This window comes from Dipodomys merriami, unplaced genomic scaffold (assembly GCF_024711535.1).
Source record: "Dipodomys merriami isolate MVZ:Mamm:240054 unplaced genomic scaffold, mDipMer1.0.p SCAF_4, whole genome shotgun sequence".
In the NCBI taxonomy this organism is placed as follows: Eukaryota; Metazoa; Chordata; class Mammalia; order Rodentia; family Heteromyidae; genus Dipodomys; species Dipodomys merriami.
Window position 1 is genome coordinate 57,731,834 of NW_027205603.1, and position 22,934 is coordinate 57,754,767.

Here is a 22,934-nt window from a genome sequence, read left to right on the forward strand (position 1 = left end):
TGAGGGCAAGACAGACATAGCCTGTGTGGACCTCAGAGTCATGACCACAGCTGAGGGCTTTGCAGGCTGTCCCAGAAGTTACCTGGAGGCTGATGAACTCAGCATGGCTGTCTTTCTGCAGGATTCCTCCACCTCAAGCTCCCTCAATGGGCATCCTCTCTGCTGTGGTCACTGAAGCCTTTGGAGTGGCACTTGTAGGGTATGTGGCCTCCCTGGCTCTTGCTCAAGGATCTGCCAAGAAATTCAAATATTCCGTTGATGACAACCAGGTGCGGTATGCCTCTGTTGTAGCACTGTTCGGTGTGCAGTCAGATCCTGATAATAGACTTTGAACAAAATAGCTTTCCTACCTATGTGGCAGGAATGGATAGAACCCATTGGAAGAAAACTCTTGTTTCTCATAGAAAGGTGAATAATCAGACATTCAGCTTCTATAAGTGCTTATAGACAGTCAGCTTCTATAAGTGCTTATATTTTAAGGGAGAAAGACACCCCTGATATTCTTTTGGTTTGTTTCTAGGACAGAATCCAAATATATTCATCATTGCAGGGTAAATTTAAAAACTTATTTCAAAGCATAGTGCTAGCATTACTTAGCCTTCTTAGTAAGACATCTAAGAATGTGAAGCATGAGTGCCTGCTTATCAACTAGTGCAGACTATACTTGTTACACATTATACTGCTTTACACTCAAAATTTATAATAGAGATATGAATATATTTGCTATATTTCAGTCTTGCTTTAGGACCCATGATCCTTCAGGGCTAGAGATCTGAGGAAAAGCAAGCATGTGCTGGTTTGGATACCAAACTATCTGAAATTACCCCATTCTTTTTTATTGTGTGTGTGGGGGAGGTCTGGTCATGGGGCCTGAACTCTGGGCCTGGGCGCTGTCCCTCAGCTCTTCAGCTCAAGGCTAGCGCTCTACCACTTGAGCCACAGCACCACTTCTGGCTTTATTCTTTTTGCTTATGTGGTGCTGAGGAATCGAACCCAGGGCCTCCTGCATGCAAGGCAAGCGCTCTACCACTGAGCCACCTTCCCAGCCCCATCACCCCACTCTTACTCACACTGCCTGACCTTATTTCTCGGCATATATCGGTTTTCTTATCTGTAAAGAGTAGATTTTTTGGGCTGGAGTGTAATTCAGTCCCAAAATGCTTGCCTAGCTAGTGCATAAAAGAAAAAAAAAAGACTTTACTTATCTATTCTATGGTGTATATTTGGGGTCCTATATGTACTAGATACTGATTTAGGTGCAAAGGAAAAAAAAAGGTGAGCAACATAGACCATACCTTTCCTCTACTTGAAAATTTATTGTCCCCACCACCCCCCACCCCCCGACAATATGATTAAAAGACTCATTCTTTTCAGCTATTCAGAAAACAGAGGAAGGAGAATTCTAGTAAGCCTTCCCACCTGGGCAAAAGCAAGAGACCTCATAGAAAATAAGTTGAAAAAGGGGCTAAAGCATGGCTTAAGTGATAAAAAAATAAGTTGAAAAGCACAAAGGACTGTGGATCATGTCCCAAGTGATAGAGTCTGCTCTGGCAGGTGCAAGGCCCTGAGTTCAATGCTCAATACTGCCAATAGCAATAATCATCACCATCACCATCATCTTCATCATCATCTCATTGTCATAGCTTACAAGGATGTACAGATACTACTGTATTTCTTCTCGGACATATCTCTATTATAATATTTTTTAGTGTAAAAACAATTTCACTAACAGGAAACTTTTTTTCACTACTCATACTCTACTCCTTTGCAAGTTATGCATGTACTATTCCTTTGCCAGGAATTTTATTCTCTCAGATATCTCCGTATCTCTTTTATCCTCTCTCACATAGGCCTTCTTTGCCAACCTAAACTCTTCTGTTTGGTGGTGCTGGTGTTTGGACAAGGACATGTACTTGCTATTTTAGCTTTCTACTACTTGAATAACATTCCACGTCATTTTTCTTTTAGTTATATTTTGAATCATGTCTCATGCTTTTGCCTGGTCTAGCCTAGACCACAGTCCTTCAATTTATTCCTTCTTTGGTAGCTATGGTGTCAATCATGCACCAACATGCCAAGCTATGGATTGAAATGAGCTATGGATTGCTAACTTTGATCTCAGGCTGGTTTAGAACTGTGGTCTTCCAATCTTTGCCTCTGTAGTTGTTTGGATTATTAGGAGTGAGCTAGCACCACAGGCTACGCTCTTAAATTCTAGATGTTTCTATTCCCTCCTCTGGTTTATTTTCCATATTTATGTTGTTTATAGTCTTCATTGCCGGAGCAGAACCACATATCCTCTCTCTGATATGATCATTTGTTTCTGGATGTCATGATGACAAAGAGAAGTGGATGGAAACTGATTGGATGTAGATGTCATCTGGGAAAGAGAGTCATGATAGAGTCCTGATTAATTCTGAAGTTTTGATTTTAGTAATTGGGATGGCATATGAGGAAGAATTAGGGAGGATCTGGCAGAGATAGTACCTATGTGTAACTCAAATTAGAAAGGTGATAAACCTATTAGACACCAAATCTAGATGTTAAGTAAAGAAAAAAGTTAAATATATGAGTCTGAAGTTCCAAAAGGTGGTCTAAGCTGTTGATATAAATTTGGGCTCTGTCAACATGTATTTGAGTAGCTAGGCATGCATATGCAAAGAGAAATGGTTCAATGATTGCTGTTGAGTGTGGTCAGAGAGGTAGTAAAAAACTAGAGAAGTCTGAGGTCATAGAAAGTAAGTAAAATAATCCTTACAATGGAAGAAATGTGTTGGGCATATGTTATTCTAGCTACACAAGAGGCAAAGGCAGGAAGATCAAGAATTGAAGGCCAAAGATCCAGGGGAGTTGATCAAGTGGTAGAACATTGACTTAGCATGCAAAAGGTCCTGGATTCCATTCCTAGAACTGGAAAAGGAAGAAAAAAAAGGAAAAAAATGAGCACCTGTTTTAATGGGGTGTATGTGTGGAAGAGGTAACATTGATCAAGATGCTTTGCACATATAAATTAACATATTAAATTGAAGTCTTTTATACACCTTTTCATTTTTTATTGAGGGGTTACAGTTAAGTAACTGGTTACCCCATCCCTTATTTTTTCTTCCACTTTCCCTCCCCCTCAACAGCTCCCCCTCAGTTGTACAGATCATTTCCAACATATTGTTTGTGAGTATTGCTGTTGCATTGGTTCCCCCTTTGTCCTTAAAGACAATAAAAAATGAAGAGAGAGAGAAGACATCAGATAACTACTTAAATATTTATTTCTTTGTAGGGTAGTTATAAGAATCGAATGCCTCCAGCGCTTTAGAACAGTTTCTGTCTCATTGCCAATACTCAGTACATGTGAGATCTTTTTTCATGAAAAAAAATGATAACTCACTACTAGTGAGAAATTAGAAGTCAATCACCTTACAAGATACAGTTGGTTTGTAAAGTAGACAAAGTACAGTGGATTTGTAAAGGTTGGTTGTGATTTAGAAATGACCCGTCCTGCTCTGTTATTAATCCTGTAGGAATTGTTGGCGCATGGCCTGAGCAATGTGATTTCTTCATTCTGCTTCTGCATACCAAGTGCTGCTGCCATGGGAAGGACAGCTGGCCTGTACAGCACAGGATCAAAGACTCAGGTGACAAATGTCCCCTGTGTGAAAAGTGCATGTGTGAGCTCGCAGAATCATGAAAACATTTCCATCTCTTCCAGTAGTGCTGCACTGCTTCTAGAAAGTCATTCTGTCTCTGTTTCTGTCTCTTTCCCTCACTCCTTTCCCCCTCCTCTACTCCATTCCCTTCCTCCATTCTTCTCCCCCTTTCTCCTTTTCTCCTTCCTTCCCCCTCTCTCTCCATCTCCCCACTGCTTCTGAATGGTTCTTCTGGAATCTGACTGATACAGAGAACAAACACATTCTGTACAAATGGCAGCTTTATTGTTCAGTAACCTTTGAGACCAATGCGCCCTCTAGTGGTAATTTGGATTTTTTTCTTTGCGCTGAACAGTCAAGGTGACAATTTTCTAGTTTGTGTACTTTCTTTACATAAAATTGACTCTATTATATGAAACATAAGTCCCTGGCATGGAAATTCCTATGTATAAGTGATGAATCAAGATAAAACTGTGGGATACAATGTCTGTGAATATTTTAGATTAAAGAAAGAATTGTTATATAATTCGAGGAAATAAAAATAATTTATTAGGAACCTGCCATAAAGTAGGATGTGGCAAGACTGTTTTCTAGTCTCGGTTGGTTCCTGTGCTGAGGGCACTTGAGCAATTTTACTTGACATATGGTCAGAGAAGTTTGGACTAGAACCATCCCTGAGATGTTTCTACCCTGAATGTATTCCATCTCTGGAGTTTCCTTAGGCATTGACCATACTTTTCTAATTACTAGTTTACTAACAAGGAAACCCCCTGATTAATTTTTGTGACTTTCAACATCAAATGTCTAAAATAAAGAAGGCCTTGAGAAGGTTTCTACTTATTTAAGAAAATCAGAGTTGGTCATAAATGTGTTTAATTAGGAGGGCAGGGAGAAAAGGATGTTCTTTTTTTCCTCTGTCCTAGAGACCACTTATTTGAATAATATAGCAGCAAAAATTCCCCTAAGAACTTTTAATTAATAGAGTCTTTTTCCTGCATAGTATTCTGTTTGTCACACTTTCAAAGAAATGAAAGAAATCTAATAAGACACAAATTCAGAAAATACAACTTAGGTCACAGGATATTTTCAAGATAGAACTATGTTGCTTAGGATGATCATTAATCTAATAATTCCTATTAAGATGCCCAAGAAGAAAATCTGATTTCAACAGTGCTTTCGCATTGTTAGACATTTAGACCCTTCACATTACCCGTATTAAGTTTACGTGGATATCACTGATAGCTGACGTGGTTTGAAGAGAGCCAATGATTTAAAGCTTTGCTATAAAGTGACTTGTTTGTAAAAAAAAATGTTTCTTTTAAAAGTTATTTATTGTTATTGTAAAGGTGATGCACAGAAGGGTTACAGTTACATAAATAAGATAAAGAGTATGTTTCTTTGGGAACAATGTCACCCCTCCCCTGTTTTCTCCCAGTTTTTCACCACTTACAAGTTGTAGAGTTCAAGTGTCCAAATACTGCTGTATTTGTTCAGCCTTTGTGCTGCTATTTCTGTGCCTCACTTTGCCCTTCCAAAGATAGATAAATAAACAAATAAGACAAAAGGAAATGAAAACAAAAACATCAACAAAAATATTTCTTTTAAATGTGAAATAATTTTATAAAACTATCTCTACATTGGCTTAAGGACTAGACCTACACTTCAAAATTAACCTAGAAAACACACACATAACACAAATGCATAACAAGATTAATGACCACCATTAAAGCATGTATTAGCTACATTATATGTGTCAATGAATTTACCAACTGGTATCTTTATAACATTCTCACAGAAATATTGTAATGTAAAAATTCTGTGGAGTTATGTTTATAGGGGCAAGGGGTGTGTGTAGCACAGTGGTAGTGCATTTGGTTAGTGTGCACAGGACCCTGAGTTTGATCTCTAGCACTGTAGGCCAAACCAAACAGAAATAACAACAGAATATGTTTTTAACCTACAACTGTGATCATTCTATTTCTTGCTTAAAACTTTGCACAGGGCTCAGAATTCAGATCGCTACATAGCTTCTGAGGCTCTGAATGTTTGAAGCACAGTGTCTTTTGGACTCTTTTTCACATCATTTGTCACTTTTCTGTACACTGTCCTTCCTTGTCCCTGTGAACTCCGCTTTCCAGGGATCTGCCATCCTCTTCCCCTCTGAGCCAATTCCTCTCAGCCTTCACGTTTCACCATCTTCCCTGCTTCATGTGTGCTACTTTCCTTCAGAGTCCTGGGAACTGTTGGATAGTGTTCATTCCTGTGATCCTCTGACTCACGTCTGCCTTCTATTACTGACCTAAAGCTAGTAGAGAGCCTCACTCAGCCTGCCCTGCTTCACATTATCCACCATGTTTATCCCTGGAAAGGAACATTGGTGCCGATGCACTGTTATGAAAAGAATATGTGAGAAAAGTAGTCAATGATTACAAAAGATCAGTATACATTTTGCTGTCATTGAAAGAGACAGATGAAACCAGGCAGCTTTTAATTGTCATTTAGTTCAGCACATTTAGAGTTGGGAAAATGTCATTCCCCCCCCCCCCCAGTCCCATTTTAAAATTTTAGTATATACACATAGCATAAAATTGACCACTTAGTGATTTTAAGTGTATAGTTCCATGGCAGTAAATATAATACCACTGTGCTTAAAGTCATTTGTTAGCATCTAGTAGTAGTACAAGAGAGTTTCATTTTGACATGCGCACATAACCCTTGATCAGACTCAGCTCTTCCGTTACCCCTCTTCCTTCTCCTTTGTCCCCATCTTGCATTAGAGAAATGATAGTAGCTACTCACATTAATTTACCTAGTAGTCACTTTTTTAAAAAGTAGAAGAAACAAAGGAAATTCACATGAATGCTGTCATTTAATTTATGAACAGAATCCTTCAGCATGGAATCTAACTTCAAAATGATTCCCAATATTTTTACATTCCCCCCCCTCCACCCCCCCCCCCCCCCGCCCCCTTTGTGCTTCTCTGGTGTAGATCTTATAACTGCAGCCTGCGTTCATAAGGCTGATCCACAAGTCAAGTGCTCAGGAGCTACGTAAGATGATGTTACATAGTAAATTTAGGGTCATTTTCACACAAGTGAGTGTAATGCTTCTCAAAACTGTAGGAAATCCAACTGGAACATTGGAGCCTCAACGTGGGAAGATATCGATTATTTTGTAGCAAGTGCTGTGATCAAAGGCTCAGGCATACGTTTGTCCTCCAATTGTGGAAAGCTATCTTTTGGTTGGCTCTTTTAGATGTGACATGCAAAGGCTGTATATAGGAAGATTTGGGACAAATAGCACAACTGAATGCTGCCCTCCATCCCTCCCTCTGCCCCTCCCTGAGTGGAACGTGAACTGTGGGAGGGAGCTCAGTTCCCCCTGCATGTTCCTCTTCACTTTAAACAGAGGAGACACCCCAGTTCTCCAGGGGGAATTCTGGAGTCACCCAAAGCCTGGTGGGATGCCAGAGAGGCAAAGCCACAACTGAAAACAGCAGCTGGCGTGTGCTTCTACCACGCTGAGATTGCCTCTGGGCTCTGATTTGCCAAACTGGATTCCTTTATTCTTTCACAATTGGCTCATTGCTTGTAACTTCCTTAAAGCCTTCTTAATCGAGCCCTACATACCTAAGGCTTTATTTTTTTTCTTTTCTGTTACCTCTCCTTTACTAGTGCAGTACTTTACACACACACACACACACACACACACACACACACACACACACACACACACTCATATATGTATGTATCTCAACCTGCAATGTATCCTTTGACAACTAGCTGAAAAGCAAATGACTGGAATCTCACATCTCCTCCTCACAACAACAACTCTGTGTGTGTGTGTGTGTGTGTGTGTGTGTGTGTACATTTGAGGAATACTAATGCCTTCATAGTCATCTTTATAGTAATGAGCAACATGCATACACCTGTAAATGCTATACATATACACATACATATACATCCACAATCTGAGGGTGAAATAAGAAGGTATAGATGATCTCATTAAATTCTTCTGTTTGTGCTCACACTGGACCTACCGCTTGAACTCAGAGTCTTCACACTGTCCCTTTCCTGTTTCACTGGAGGCTGGAGTTCTGTCACTGAGTCACAGCCACACTTCTGGATTCTTACTGGTTCATTGGAAATAAGAATCTGACAGACTTCCCTGCCAAAGCTGGCTTTGAACCATGACCTTCAGATCTTAGTTTCCTTAATAGGTAGGATTTCAGGCATGAGCCACCAGCGCTCAGCTTTCATGAACTTATGAGGGATTGTCAGTGTGATTATTTATAATTCCAAAACCAAAGGTTATCTCTGGCACGATATGGAAAGAGATGAAGATTCGAATCCCACAGCAGTGGTTGATCTATAGATAGAGGCTGTGGACACAGAGCCATACTGATTATAATGGAACTCTAAATGGAACTGATTAGGAAGAAGTGAATTAGTAGTTTTCTTTGTTTACTGATATTTAAAAGGACCAGGCTAAATATTATTTAGAGTAAAGCTTAAGATTGTTGTTGTATTTTTAACTAGGCCTATCCAGTTCAGTTGTTATTTCAGTAATGGTTTCAGTGTATGGTAATATATGCAGGACCTTTATAATATATTTGGTTTTTACTTAAGAGTATAGCATTTGGAAATCTCTAGCTTGTGAGAAACAGAAAAGCCAACGATCTGGCTCACTGTACTCAGCTGTGGGCTGTGGTGTGCTTACATTCTCTTTATCACCAGCACTACAAATCTCAGCTCCCAGTTCAAAGTCAGAGCCAACTTTGACCATTTACTATTGATGAATGATGCTTATCCTCCTCCAAGGAGAAAAGAATGTTTTTGTTTTGTTTTTGGTGTGTGTGTGTGTGTATGTTCTGGTCCTGGAGCTTGAACCTGGATATTGTCCCTAAGCTTTTGTGCTCAAGCCTAACACTCTTCTACTTGAGCCAGAGCTCCAATTCCAGCATTTTTGGTGCTGAATTGGAGATAAGAGCCTCAGGGAATTTCTTGCCTCGACTGGCTTCAAACCGAGATCCTCAGATCTCAGCTTCCTATGTTGCTAGGTTTACAGGTACCTGGCTGGAAAATTTTTGATACTGTGAAACAAGACACGATAGTAAGCAAATCTTTAGAAATTATTCAGTGTGTGTTTTGATGTAATTAAGACGTATCAACAGCACTGAAAAATATTTAAAACCTGGTTGTCATTTTAACTTTTTTCTGTTTCCATATCTTAGAGTTCCTTTTGATTAGCGTCATTTTATATGGTCATATAGCTGTGGTCATATAGCTCAATATAGCGATTGAGCTATTGTGATCTTCTTCTAGGACTATCCTAGACATTATTACTAATTATTCTAATTATTACTGTAACTTTTTTAAAGGAGAGAATTGAGGAGAGACAGACAGACAGAGACAGAGATAGAGACAGATATATAGAGAGGTTGGCCAGGGTCAGCAAGGCCATTTTCTGCTGGCCAATGAATGTCTTCTTCTTGCTAAACATCAGCAGCTCTCTTTGGCAGTAGATAGAACAAATCCAAATCAATAAAATGATGCCAAATGAAACTTTCATTTTAAAATGAGAGAATAAATCCATAAATTGTCACATAGTTTTTGATGGTTCATATGTCCACATTGAAGTCAATAAGGAGATCAATCTGAAGAAATTAAAAAAAATCTGTCTTTGGTTTTCAGAGATCCCAGTACAGATTTCATGTTGATTTCATGACTTCTTAACTCCCTAGCTCTGGGGACTTCAGACAAGGTAGATTTCCTGTGTATGCCTCAGATCCTTCCATAGGATTTGACTCCTGTCTAAGTCCATCCCAGTTCCTAAGACTCTTTTCTGGTTTTGTTCTCTGGTATAGTGTAAGTATATGAGTAAAAATTATCACAAGGATTTGTGCCATTGACTTTTGTTTTGAAACAAACCTTAACAGATAGTATCTTTTTCTTTCTGTGTTAATGTGGATTTACCAAGTCCCTTACTGAGCTATCTGAGTGGGCCCTGTGATTTGCCTGCTCAGAAAACCCCTATGCTGTGTGTTTAGTCACCCACAAAACCCTCTACAAAATAGAGGGAAGTCGGACAAAAGCAACAGCAGGCTAAAGAATATTCCATGGAATTACTATTTCCACTGTGTAGCAAGGACAGTCACAGCTATGATGTGTGACACACATTGCTGTTGTCTTATTTCTCTGTGTGGAGATGCTCTTCTCTCATCACTGACTTAATTTGACTGTACCAGTGTGTCAGCTGTCACCTATGGCTCCTCTCAGCTGCCCATTGGAATATAGATAATGACAGTCTATAAAATTTCACAATGATGTGCCAACATTTTGTTTTGTCTCATCAAAGTGAAGTAAGAATCACTCCCCTACCCCCAACATAGCTTTGAAATAACAAAAAAAGTTCAAGGCTTTCTTTTTTTTGTCTGTCTTGTATTTTGCAGGTGGCTTGTCTAATCTCTTGCATTTTCGTCCTTATAGTCATCTATGCAATAGGACCTTTGCTATACTGGCTGCCCATGGTACAGTAATGCTTTTTCACTATCTACTTTTTAACTTTTCATTAGAGTGCTTGTGTATAAAGTATCTTGGGAGGGTAAATTTAATAATATGAAATTATCTTCCATAAATGCTAGCTGACTGAGGGTGTGGGTTGCAGAGAAACAACATTTAATGAGGGAGGAATGGGAGGGTACCATGGCTGATTAATTCTTCAGCTCATGGATGAAGGTATCCCTGTGGAGTCAGTATTATTCTGTAAGCAAATGGAGGGTAGAAATAGAAATACTCTGCTGCAAAATGTAGATAATGAGGCTTTGTTTGTAGGTCAGTGAGGAGAATTTTGCTTACACTGCATGTGGCCTTGGTTCTCTTTTTAGCATTTCATAAACAAGTTGGGTACAAGTGGCTTACACCTGTAATTCTACTCAGGAGGCTGAGATCTAAGGATCATAGTTGGAAGCAAGCTGGGGCAGGAAGGTCTATAAGACTGTTATCTCCACTAAACTACCAGTAAAGCTAGAAGTGGCGATGTGGCTTACGAGGTAGAGTGTTAGCCTTGAGCAAAAGAAACTCAGGGACAGAGCCCAGGCCCTGAGTTCAAGGCCCAGGACCGGCACCAAGACAAACAAACAAATAAAAACAACAACAAAATACAAAGAGGAAGCAAAAATAAACTTTGCAAAAATTTTCTCAGAACTTTGTTAGAAAATTTACTGGTATAACAGTTTAAGGAACAAAATGGATCTTCCCACTCCTTGATATACCCTCTTTAGAGTGTCACTGAGATAATACCAGTAGTTCACCTTGCTTTCGTAAGTCTGAGGCATTATAGTGACCATAGTTTAAGAATTTCATCCAAAGAGAGTCAATTTCAGTCCTTCATTTCTATAGTTTTTAACTTGTATGGTAAGAATAAATCACTTCACAGGATGATCTTTCATTAATCAAGTTCATTTTCTAAAGATATGAATACATCTTCAAATTAAACCAGATAATTGATATTATAAAAATTAAATAGGACATAAACATGTATTTTTTGCAACAAAGGTGTATCAGACCGGGGCTGGGAAGGTGGCTCAGTGGTAGAGTGCTTGCCTTGCATGCATGAGGCCCTGGGTTCGATTCCTCAGTACCACATACACAGAAAAAGCTGGAAGTGGGTGCTATGGCTCAAGTGGTAAAGTGCTAGCCTTGAGCTGAAGAGCTCAGAACAGTGCCCAGGCCCAGAGTTCAAGCTCCATGACCAGCAAAAAAAAAAAAAAAAAAAAAAAAAGGTGTATCAGACCAATGATAATCCTTGAAGTTAAGGGAACACTAAGTCTTATAATATTTACTCCTATAATTCTTCATTTGTCCATTTGACTTCTCTGGTTTGTTTTACAGAATTTCTTAAGTTTTGTCCTGTGATTTCCTATATAATTGGTATGATATTCTTAAGCAACATAATGAGTTATCTCCAAATAAGCAATATTTTTTTAGTCTTCTTATTGGTGACTGCTTTTCAGTATTTAAGAGAGCAAAAATAAGAATAGCTTGATTCTTTTGAATTCAGATGAAAGCTCTTATCCTATGTCTTCATCAAATTACTATTTTTTTTGTAGTGTGTTCTTGCAAGCATTATTGTTGTGGGACTAAAGGGAATGTTAATACAGTTTCGAGATTTGAAAAAGTATTGGAATGTGGATAAAATCGATTGGGTAAGTAGAAATTTAACCAACAAGTACACTTTAATATTTTTTAAAGTAGAAGTTTGGGCAGACTTTTTTTTTTTGGTTTGACCTATGCACATGTTACCAAGAACATTTTAACATTTTGTTGAAAAAGATTCAGATGAGACTAGTATACTATGAATTATTGTTTTCTAAAAACTTAATAAAATTATTTGATACAAGTTGTTTTTATAAGAAGCAGAATTTTTTCAAGTGCTGATGGACTAGTAGTTTAGAAACTTCGAACAGAATTTCTAACTAATTTGAGTGGATTGGGGGTGCATGATTTATGTTTTGAATTGATTCTGGAAGCAAGGTTATCAAGAAAGTGTACAGTGACAGAAATATCTTGATTTATAGCAATATGAATACCGAGCCTTTGGCATTTATTGCTGTCTAGGGATGCTACATGAATGCAGGCTGAGTCCTAATTGGTGACCAAATTCACCTGACACAATAGGAAGTCTTAGGCATTATCTTCCAAAATGGGTTCCACTGAGGGAAGGGTTAGATTGCTTAATAAAATATTCCCAATTACCGATTAAATTTCACCGAACAACAACAAGATGTGCTTTTGATAAACACAAATGTTTAGCATACTTATATAAGCTTGTATAGACAAGAACGTCCAAAATTCTCTCTATTTAGAATGTGTGAAATATTTCATGTACATGTCGGACGAGCTCGATTATGGAATCCATTGTAACATACTGGTCCATGCACTTTGTGTTTTAGTGCCTTTGTTCTGTGAAACTTTGGAGGATTACTTTTGCTCATGGTTAATTTCTTAATACTCCTCTGAGGCTCTTATTTTTGAGCTCCAACTAGAGTCTAATTCTGAGTGAGGAATGTAAATATGAATAAAAAATAAACTGTACCTTCTAGATACTTAATGTGTAGAAAGCAGAAACACTAACATGATAAAACTCAGTACATACCTAGTGCTAGGCAAAACAGGTAGAAGCATTACTTCATACAGGTCAATAGGAAAGCATCACCCACTGACTTGAAATATGAACTAACACCTGAAGGAATACTATTTTGTAGGTAGGTCGAAAATATAATTAGCTAGGCTGCTGTTGGTACGTGGCTTTCATTAAAGCAGTAGGTATGAGGTAGCTCACAGAAACAAAGGGAAGAAAAAAGACCTTGAATAGCAAAAACAATCCTTAGCAGAAAGAACAGAGCTGGAAGAATATCAATACTAGATGTCAAACGCTACTATAAATCAAAACAGCTTGGCACTGGCACAAGAACAGACCTGAGGACCCAGAAATGAATCCATAGACCAATAGCCACCTAATCTTCTATAAGGGAACTAAGAAAGTAGAATGGAAGAAAGACAACCTTTTCAGTAAATGGTGCTGGCAAAATTGGTTAATCACCTGTAGAAAACTAAAGCTAGGCGCTTATACATCACTCTGTACCAGAATCAACTCCAAATGGATCAAACATCTCAAAGTCAAAGCAGACACCCTGAAAACATTACAGGAAGGAACAGGAGAAACTAGAGCTCCTGGCACAGGCTGAAATTTTCTTAATAAAGACCCAGAAACACAACAAATCAAAGAAAGGTTGAACAAAAAGCATAAAATTGCAGAGCTTCTGCATGGCAAAGGTCATAGCTAGCAAGATCAATAGAAAGCCCATGGATTGGGAGAAGATCTTCACTAGCCATACAATGGACTAGGGTCTCATATCTAAAATATACTTAGAACTCAAAAAATTAAATCCCCCCAACACCAAATCCTCAAAGAAACAACTGCCCGATTAATAAGTGGGCTAAAGACTTAAAGAGAAACTTCTCCGAAGAGGAAAGAAGAATGGACAATAGACACATGAAGAAATCCTCAACTTCTCTAGCCATAAAAGAAGGGCAAATCAAAACAAGATTGAGATTCCACCTCACCCCAGTTAGAATGGCTATAATCAAGAAATCTAATAACAACAGATGCTGAAGAGGTTGTGGCCAAAAGGGATCCCTACTGCATTGTTGGTGAGAGTGTAAACTTGTTCAGGCACTCTGGAAAGCAGTATGGTCATAAAGGAAGAGCTCCTCTATGACCCAGCAATCCTACTTTTGGGCACTTGCCCAAAGGATCACAAACAAGGCCATACTCAAGCTACCAGCACAACTGTGTTTATTGCAGCATTATTTACCATATCTAAGATATGGAACCAACCAAGATGCCCCTCAGTATATGAATGGACCAAGAAAATGTGGTATATATACAGATATCTACAGATATATGTGTAGATATCTGTATATATATCTGTATATATATATATATATATATATATATATATATATATATAATATTCTATGCCTCCATCAGAAAGAATGACACTGCCCTATTTGTTAGGAAATGGAAAGACTTGGAAAAAATCATATTAAGTGAAGTAAGCCAGGCCCAAAAAACACAGGTCCCATGGTTTCTCTTATTTGCAGTAACTGGTATATGTCTGAGACAAGCAGAAAAGCTGAAATGCTATGAAGATGATGCTAAATGAACCCTAAGATAGGGACACAAGAGGTTTTATCTTTGTTGCTATTGTTTTTAATGTACTTATGATGTACTGTGATTTTTTTTGTTTCTTTTGTATGTTCTTCCCCCATTTTCATTGTATTTGATTCCAGTAGCCTGCATCTTGTATATACACATTTTTCTAATTTGGGTAGGGGAAGGGAAATAACAAAATGCTAAAATAAGAATACAGGTTGACCCATTGTAGCAATGAGATGTACAATACACTATGTTGAAAACTTTACTGCTTCGGGATGGAGAATTTGGGGAGTTAGGGAGCGAAGGGATAATAGAGGAAAAACAAAGGACTGGGTGACAATACTTGATAGGAAATGTACTCATTACCTTACTCATGTAACTGTCACCCCTTTGTACAGTATCTTTACAATAAAAAATGTATATTAAAAAATTTTAAAAAGAAACAAAGGGAAGAGAAGATTCAAACTTATTCTTAATCTTGTGCAAAGGTACTTCTAAGGAAGGTGTTATTCATGTAGGAGGAAGCAGAGAAGGAGAGAAAATGTTTGGTAAGACTTATTTGAGGAAGTGTGTTCTAAGTTGAGAATTGGAGGACAGAAAGATACCATTTGGGAACAGAAGACAACCCGGTATGCAAGAATATAGAGATGGTATGAGCATATCTGGCTATAACAAAATCAAGGACCAGACTTTGTGAGGATGGTAATAGTAACAGATGAGATTGAAAAAGTGAAATACAGGTTGAATTGAGAAAGACTACTTATACCCTGCAAGATTAAACTCCATTCTGAAACAGCAAAGCATCACTGAATGGTAAAATAAGAATATACTTTCTATATTAGAAAAGTTAGGAAGATGAATGAAAGGCATAGATCAGACCCGATAAGACAATAGAGGAATTGCAGCATTACTTCAGTCAATGATCAAAGTCAAGACCATGACATTCTAGAGCAAGCAATAGATTTGATAAGTAGAAAAGATTTTGAATTAGGCATCATTAGCATTTCATAGTATTAAGAGGATATCTAGAATGATGTTTGAGTTTCTAATTAGGATCATCATTGGAAGAAAATTTCATTTATTAAATTAGAGAAAAATAGAGAAAGTTTATTGTTTAAATGAATTCAGAGATTGCTATTAGGCTTTTTAAAAACTATAACATCATGTTCCTGAAGTATTCATTCATATGCATATCATACTAATGGAATTTCAGGTAGTGCTCTTAGAGACGTGCCACGGGTATAGTACTAACTTCCAGAGCATCTTAATTGAATAAACTTGACAACTGAGATTATCATAGACCAAGTGGATAGATATCTTTTATCTGCTAAGAAATTCAACAGTGAAAGTCCAAAGATGCTTAGGATATGATTTGGGCATAACATTTGATGTAAGAATATACATATGTATCTATGTATCTCTAGATTATTTATAAATAACACATATAAAATATAATACCTAGATTACTCAACAAGAAAATATACCTACAGTAATATGGAAAAAAAATTACCAAAGAGATGTGAGTCTGTGAGTGTGTGTATGCATGTGTAAAATAATTTGGAAAGCCAGAGTTTAAAAATTATGTAAGTAGTCATCATGTGAAAAATAAGAAGCCTTTAAATGTTTATAATTTGATATTGATTTTATTATGAATCATAGTCAAATCCCTTTTTCAAAGTAATGAAGTAATAAGAACTAAAGGAAGGTATTTATTCTTGGGCTTAGGACTGAATCTGAATAGTTGAATTGCTATGAAATTTGAATGGTACCAGATAAATCATGGAAAGATGCCATAATTTAATAACTACTAAACTGTGATTTCCAATTGTATTTTCCGTAAGAAACAAGAATTTCTATGTATTCTTCTTAAGGTTAACTCTAAGGTTAGATTATGTTTGGTGATTGACAATTATAATTTTTAGCTAAAAATAAATAATGGTGTAAGAGCCATACAGTTTCACTGTGTGTTCATCAACATTTTAGTTTTTCATATAAATTGTTGCAAAATAGTATGAGGGATTATTCTAACTAATGGAACTATTTACTGATCTTTGTCACTAATTTCCAGTTGACATTTTTTTCAAAGCTATAAAAGTAGCCCCAAGAAAGAACTAAGCATTTGGAGAGCCTGATTTATAATTGATGAGGCTATGGGAGAATAAACATACTTTAAAAATAGAACCAGATGGTACCAAAATTTTTGGTTGCTCTGATGAATTCTGGCCCCCAGGCCCTGTGGTTTTATAAACATAGCAGGGACCAGGATCCTTAGCTCCATGGAGGTTAGTCAGGAGGCATGGGACTCCTAAGGCTTGGGTGAGGTTTTCTTTGACTATGTCAGACAGATTCACGTAACATTCAAGGAGGAGTGGGACTTGGAGTCATCATAAGAGGTGAAGTAATGCTAAAATCTTGCAGTATGTTTTATGTATGATTGTGCACAGTGTAATATGTTAGGAAGAAAAAAAAATCATATCATGTACAATCAGAAGACAACTGACTGATCTGAATAAAGAAAGTACAATGTAGTCTCCTAACCTGTCAAATGATAAACTAAAATAATCTTAGAATATGAAGAAACAATGTTACATTTATAGGAAGAGGGTTCTTTTGGGGTTTTCTTTTCCTTCCTTCCTTCCTTCCTTCCTTCCTTCCTTCCTTCCTTCCTTCCTTCCTTCCTTCCTTCCTTCCTTTCTTCCTTTCTTTCTTTCTTTCTTTCTTTCTTTCTTTCTTTCTTTCTTTCTTTCTCTTCTTTCTTCTTTCTTCCTTCCTTCCTTCCTTCCTTCCTTCCTTCCTTCCTTCCTTCCTTCCTTCCTTCCTTCCTTCCTTCCTTCCTTCCTTCCTTCCTTTCTTTTCTCTCTCTCTCTCTGTCTCTCGTGTGTGTGTGTGTGTGTGTGTGTGTGTGTGTGTGTGTGTGTGTGTGTGTGTGATCATGGAGCTTGAAGTCAGGGCCCGGGCACTGCTGCTTAGATTTCTGGCACAAGGCTGCACTCTACAACTTTGAGCCACAGCACCATTTCCAGTTTTCAGTGGTTAATTAGAGATCTCATGAACTTTCCTGTCCCTGATGCCTTTGAACTGCGATCCTAAGATCTCAGCCTCCTGAGTAGATAGGATTACAGGCGTGAGGCACTGGCACTTGCTTTTTTTTTTTTTTAAGAATTATTGAAAAGTTATTTTCTCTTTTACTTACTCCAGAATGTTTCTATTTATATCAAAAGTAAATTTGCAGATAAAAATCTCTGAATTTGCTTTCAAAGGTTTATACTTTTGAAACAACCTGTTATTAACTCACATTCAGTGTAGATAAATATCCAGACAAGGAATCACATTTCAAGAGGAAAAAAAAAGCTTTTACAATTATTTGCTTAAAACTTGATTGAAAAATCAACCCCTCTAAAGATTTTATGCTATTTTCTGATTACAGAATAGTTTCTAACTCTTTCATTTGTGAATAAAACTGATCTATGTTTTAAAACCCTTTAAAAAGTGGTAACACCTTAAAACATTGGGCAGAAAGAAATCAACTTTCAATTGTATGCATAGGCAAAATGATTCAGGTTATTTATGGGAAAAAGAGATCTTGGAAATTCTGGCAGTCTACAATTTGATCAATGCAAGATTTTGTGTTTAGGAATATAACTTTTCTGGATTTCACAAATTATTTTGCTTTTAAAGGTAGTTTTTGCATCGTTAAGCTTAGAAATGCCTGCTCCGTTGCAATATCTTGTTTTATTATGCCTTCAAGTGGTAGATAAAGCTAAAATAATTTTGGAATACCAACTAAAAGAGAAATTAGAGTTTCTTATACTGTTCTAAAATCTCCCTGTGAACTAACTTGGCCCTTGGTTCCTTTTCATTTTTCTCTTTTCCGTTTCACAATAAGTGGCTCCTTGTAAATAAAATTATAATGTTCTTTATACTTGTTGATCTAAAAGTAGCATTGGCAGTGTTATTTGATTCCGTCATTTTAACACTAGGCTTTGAGAACTTTATGCAGTAATAAATTGCATTTATTATTTGTATAGCAATCTTAGAAAATACAGAATATTGTTGAGAATGACAAAAAATCTGCAAACAATTACCTATAATATTGTTACACCAAATGACAAACAGTGGGAAATTATGGCATACCTCTGACCACATACATATCCATCAGCTATTTACAGATCTTAAATATAGTGTTTGTTGCCGGTGGAACTGAGGGTTGGCAGTGTCTGGAAATGCAAAAAGAAGCCTTTCTCTGTTGCGAGTGCAGAGCAACTTAGGGAGCAAATATTTGTTTCTGTATTTTGAGCTACTTTTCAAATAAGACATTTTGGCTACCAGATTTGCCATAGAAACTCTTAGAGCATAAGACTTTGAGAATACTGAGAACCCAACGCTCTCTGTCTCCTGCTTCTTTTTCAGGGTATTTGGATCAGTACTTACATATTTACCATTTGCTTTGCTGCCAACGTAGGCCTGCTGTTTGGTGTGGTCAGTACCATCGCTATAGTAATAGGACGTTTCCCAAGGTATGATTTCATTTAAAGACTTGGTTTATCCTTATGCGACAGCCACAGATAGGATATTACCTGTTACTTTCATTTCTCAAAAGTTCTAGAATTTCATGTTTTACTTGCGATCAGTACAATAGAGACAGATATCTTGTCTACGGATGACATGTAACAATGTTGGTCTTAATGGAAAGAATTCTCAACATCATAAAATAAAACTATAAAATCAGCTTTCCATCACTAAGGCAAATACCCAAGATAAAGCAACTTGAGAGGAAGAAGTTTATTTTGTCTTAAAAGGTTTTGATGCAATGGCTACTTAGCCTGGTTGCCTGGGCTTGTGGCAGCCCTGTTCATTATAGTAGGGGTTCATGGTGGAGGAAATATGCTCACCTGCTCACCTCCTGATGGTTTGGAGACAGAGAAATAGAGAGAGAGAGAGAGAGAGAGAGAGAGAGAGAGAGAGAGAGAGAGAGAGAGAGAGAGAGAGAGAGAGAGAGAGAGAGAGAGAGAGAGAGGGAGAGAGGAAGTCACTAGTCTCCCAATACCCCCTTCATGGGTATACCAATGATTTAGCTAAATGATTTATCTAACCTACCACTAGGTTGGATCTTAGTTTCCACTCTTTCCATTTGCACCACAGAAAAGCAACAAAGTCCTTAATGAATAGGCTTTGGGAGCCATTTCTAATCTGAGCTATAGCAAATATATAAAATCTATACAAATAGAAAGTACTCTTAGCCATATACTATCTCATAGATGGTTTTAACAAGTGAAGGCATATAGTATCCAATGAGACACAACCATATAGCAACACTAATCATTTGCAAAATTTAACTTCAGAAAATTATACTTTCCAGAAGCCCATGTATATGTACTCAGGAACACACTATTTCTGTCTTTGTGCTGAGCATCTATAACTCTTTTACCAATTCCTGTTTTACTTTTTGAGTATATATCTGGACTAGTTCTCATAATCATCTCTTAACTTTTTCTTAAAATTGTTTATGAAAGAATTTGTTCTTTAAAATCTAAACTTATCTCCATTGATTCTATTTTATACAACCTGTAGATACAGATGCATTATTATCTTATTCTTTCTTGTCACTGATTCCTTTTACTCCACTAAAACAAGCTGTGTTTGAATGCTATATATTCTGTAGTGTTTTCTCTTTCATGATTCTTTATCAGTTCAGCCCTTACACCTTGATGATATGGGCCTCTGGTAATCCAAACGAGGTAAACTATTTTATTGATTTTTGATGAGGAATCTGTTTTATTTATGAGATTCCAGGAATATATGTAATATATAAAAATATATTACATATATTACATATATAACATATATACATATATGTATATAGATATATATTTATATACATATATAGATATATTTACTAATATTTTATGAACAAGTAAGTTATAGAACTGAAATCATTTCAGACATTCTAATTGTTAAGATAAAACTAGTTATCTCTTATTTCTCAATTGTTAATATAGTAATCAGGAAATGATTGTATTTTCTATCTGCCTTAAATTTAGAGAAAAGACATTAAGCATAATAAATATGAAAGAAATGGAATTTAAAGTGAAGACCGAAACAGATGATGTAAGTTTAGTTTCCTTTTATTCTTTGTAGAGTTATTAAAATGTTGTGAATGAAATAATTTTAAGACATAAAGCAGATAAATTATTTCATTTAATAATGTCATTCCAATTTTAATTAGTATGAACTTACAGTGCTAAGTACATGAACACCACACCAATAGATACATAACAAATAACTTAGCATTCAAATAAAAATCCTTAGCATTCAAATAAAAATCCTATCAGTAGTCCAAGAACTAGAGCTTACAGTGAACTCATGGTTAAGGTCAGCTTAAGCATTTGAAATCCCTTTTAATTGCTAAATTACATAATTAAGGAAAAGAATAAAAATAGGAGCCAAGTTCAAGTGGCTCACACCTGTAATCCTAGCTACTCAGTAGTCAGAGATCTAAGGATTGAGGGTCAAAGCAGATAAATCTGAGAAATTCTTATCTTCAATTACCTAGCTAGAAATGGAAGTATGGTTCAAGTGTTAGAATGATAGAATGCCAGCCTTGAGCAAAAAAAAAAAAAAAAAAAAAAAATCTAGGCAAGAGTGGGAGGCACTGAGTTCAAGTCCTATGACTAAAACCTGACCAACCTGGACTGTGAGCCTCTGTGCTTCTGTTTGTCACTGGGATGAGAGGGTATGCCACTGTGTCTGGCTATTGTGTTTCCCCCAAAGCCTTGGAAGACACCATACCCATCTATTGTGAATTTTTTGCCCTGGCTGGTCTTGAACTGCAATCCTCTAATAGTTGTCTCTCAATTAGTTAGGATACAGTATTGAGACACCCCACTGTTTTTTTTTTTTTGTTGTTAAGAAAAACCAAGACTGCATAGTTAATAGATGACAGTTAAGCAGTTCTAGAATGCTGATCAGCTTGGAACTTTTAAAGGGAAAAACTTAGGTAAATTGGCCTCCTGTGTTGAGAGTGCCAACTGATATCACTTGAGTGTTACTTTCTTGCTTTTAGGGGTAACCAAAACAATTTAAAGCATGAGGGAAAATGTTGGTTTGAATTATTTTTGCCAGTTTTTGAAAGTTGCCCTCACTTTGAACTGGCTTGGTAAATGCTTTGTTTTTCACATTCACTTGTTTTAGTAACTCATGATTTCCCTCAGAACAGAGAGAACTGACCTCCCATCAGAAGGACCAATGTTAGTGTATTTCTAAGTAAACTGGAAGAAAGAAGTAATATGAGGAACCCTTCTGTGACACCCAGGGGGAATAGCTTGCATTTTTAAATAAGCATGGAAAGATTTGCTTCATGGAGAGCTATTTGAGTGCAGTCTTTGATGGTTTTCCAGTGTCAAGTTTTCCACCGCCTCTCTCTTTTCTTACCTTAACAGTTACACAAAATTTGGGGCTGGTGCAAAGTTCCAGCCTGATTAGAGCCCCTAAAGTCCTCTGTGGATCCATCCCACATGGCCACTAATACTGGCCTTGATATCCTTAATTTGATAGAGAATTCAGTTTTGGATTGATTCTTTTTCAGCTTAAAAAATCATTAGGTGTCAATGGTTTATGCTTATAATCTTAGCTATTCAGGAGGCTGAGATCTGAAGATTGGCGTTCAAATCCAGCCCAAGTAGGAAAGATAACCACTATAAAGCAAAAAGTGGAGTAATAATTCAAGTGGTAGAGATGCTAGCCTGGAGTGAGTGGAGAAAATCTCAGGGACAGCATCTAAACCCTGAGTTCAAGCCCCAGGACCAGCACACAAACACATACACACATATGTGCACACACACACACACACACACACACAAGAAAATCAATAAACTCTGTTTAGTTCATACCTTCTTCTTGGACTAAACATATGGTGAAGTGAATGAAATAACTGAAGGAAAGATGAAATGCTGGAAAAATTTCCATACTCTTAAACCTTATTATTCCGTTCCAGTCTTATCATTCTACTGAATGAGAACTGTATCACATGGGAAACTTAAAACACTGTTAAAACACTATATCTCACTACTTTTTTGTGACAAAATTAAGAGGTGAAAAAACAACACTATTTATATATAAATTTTGGGAGGATTTAAAAATTTTTAAACAAAATGTTATTCCCTTCTTTCATTCATATACACGTTTTTCCATCCCTTCTTCTTACAAGAGACCCATTCTAGATTTGAGAGACCTCCTTTCTACTCCATTAGGAATTTTTTTCTGAAACAATGGTAACATTTTTTTCATGTTATTGTAACTGAAGATAATGCTGGTACAATCACATAAATTTTGCAATGATTAAATATGATAGATCTAAGAACTAATGCTTTATTTTTGGTTTCTGAAAGGTTTACTCTTGCTTAAAAATTAGTTTGACAACTTAAGGTTATTTTTTCTTGAATTGTTTCTGCCAACTTTTTTAATAGCTGAATCAGTTTCATAGCTTTAGAAACATTTTGGGGTTATCTCGTTTAAGAAACAAAACAAGTAAACTGAGAGACTAATGAATTGTCCAGATTAATGTGTCTAATA

General features: G+C 36.8%; 1 protein-coding gene across 4 annotated transcripts in view; it reads left to right on the top strand.

The window, feature by feature from the left end:
• Slc26a7 (solute carrier family 26 member 7) overlaps positions 1–22,934 on the top strand; it is a 111,821-nt gene that overhangs the window by 71,320 nt on the left and 17,567 nt on the right. For 2 of the 4 annotated variants that reach the window (XM_069991043.1, XM_069991042.1), the window contains exons 8-13: positions 122–269; positions 3,516–3,629; positions 10,093–10,170; positions 11,752–11,847; positions 18,774–18,880; positions 20,405–20,471. In XM_069991043.1, the coding sequence (XP_069847144.1) occupies positions 122–269; positions 3,516–3,629; positions 10,093–10,170; positions 11,752–11,847; positions 18,774–18,880; positions 20,405–20,471 (610 nt within the window). The remainder of the gene's footprint in view (positions 1–121; positions 270–3,515; positions 3,630–10,092; positions 10,171–11,751; positions 11,848–18,773; positions 18,881–20,404; positions 20,472–22,934) is intronic. The other 2 variants (XM_069991044.1, XM_069991045.1) reach the window with 2 other exon arrangements.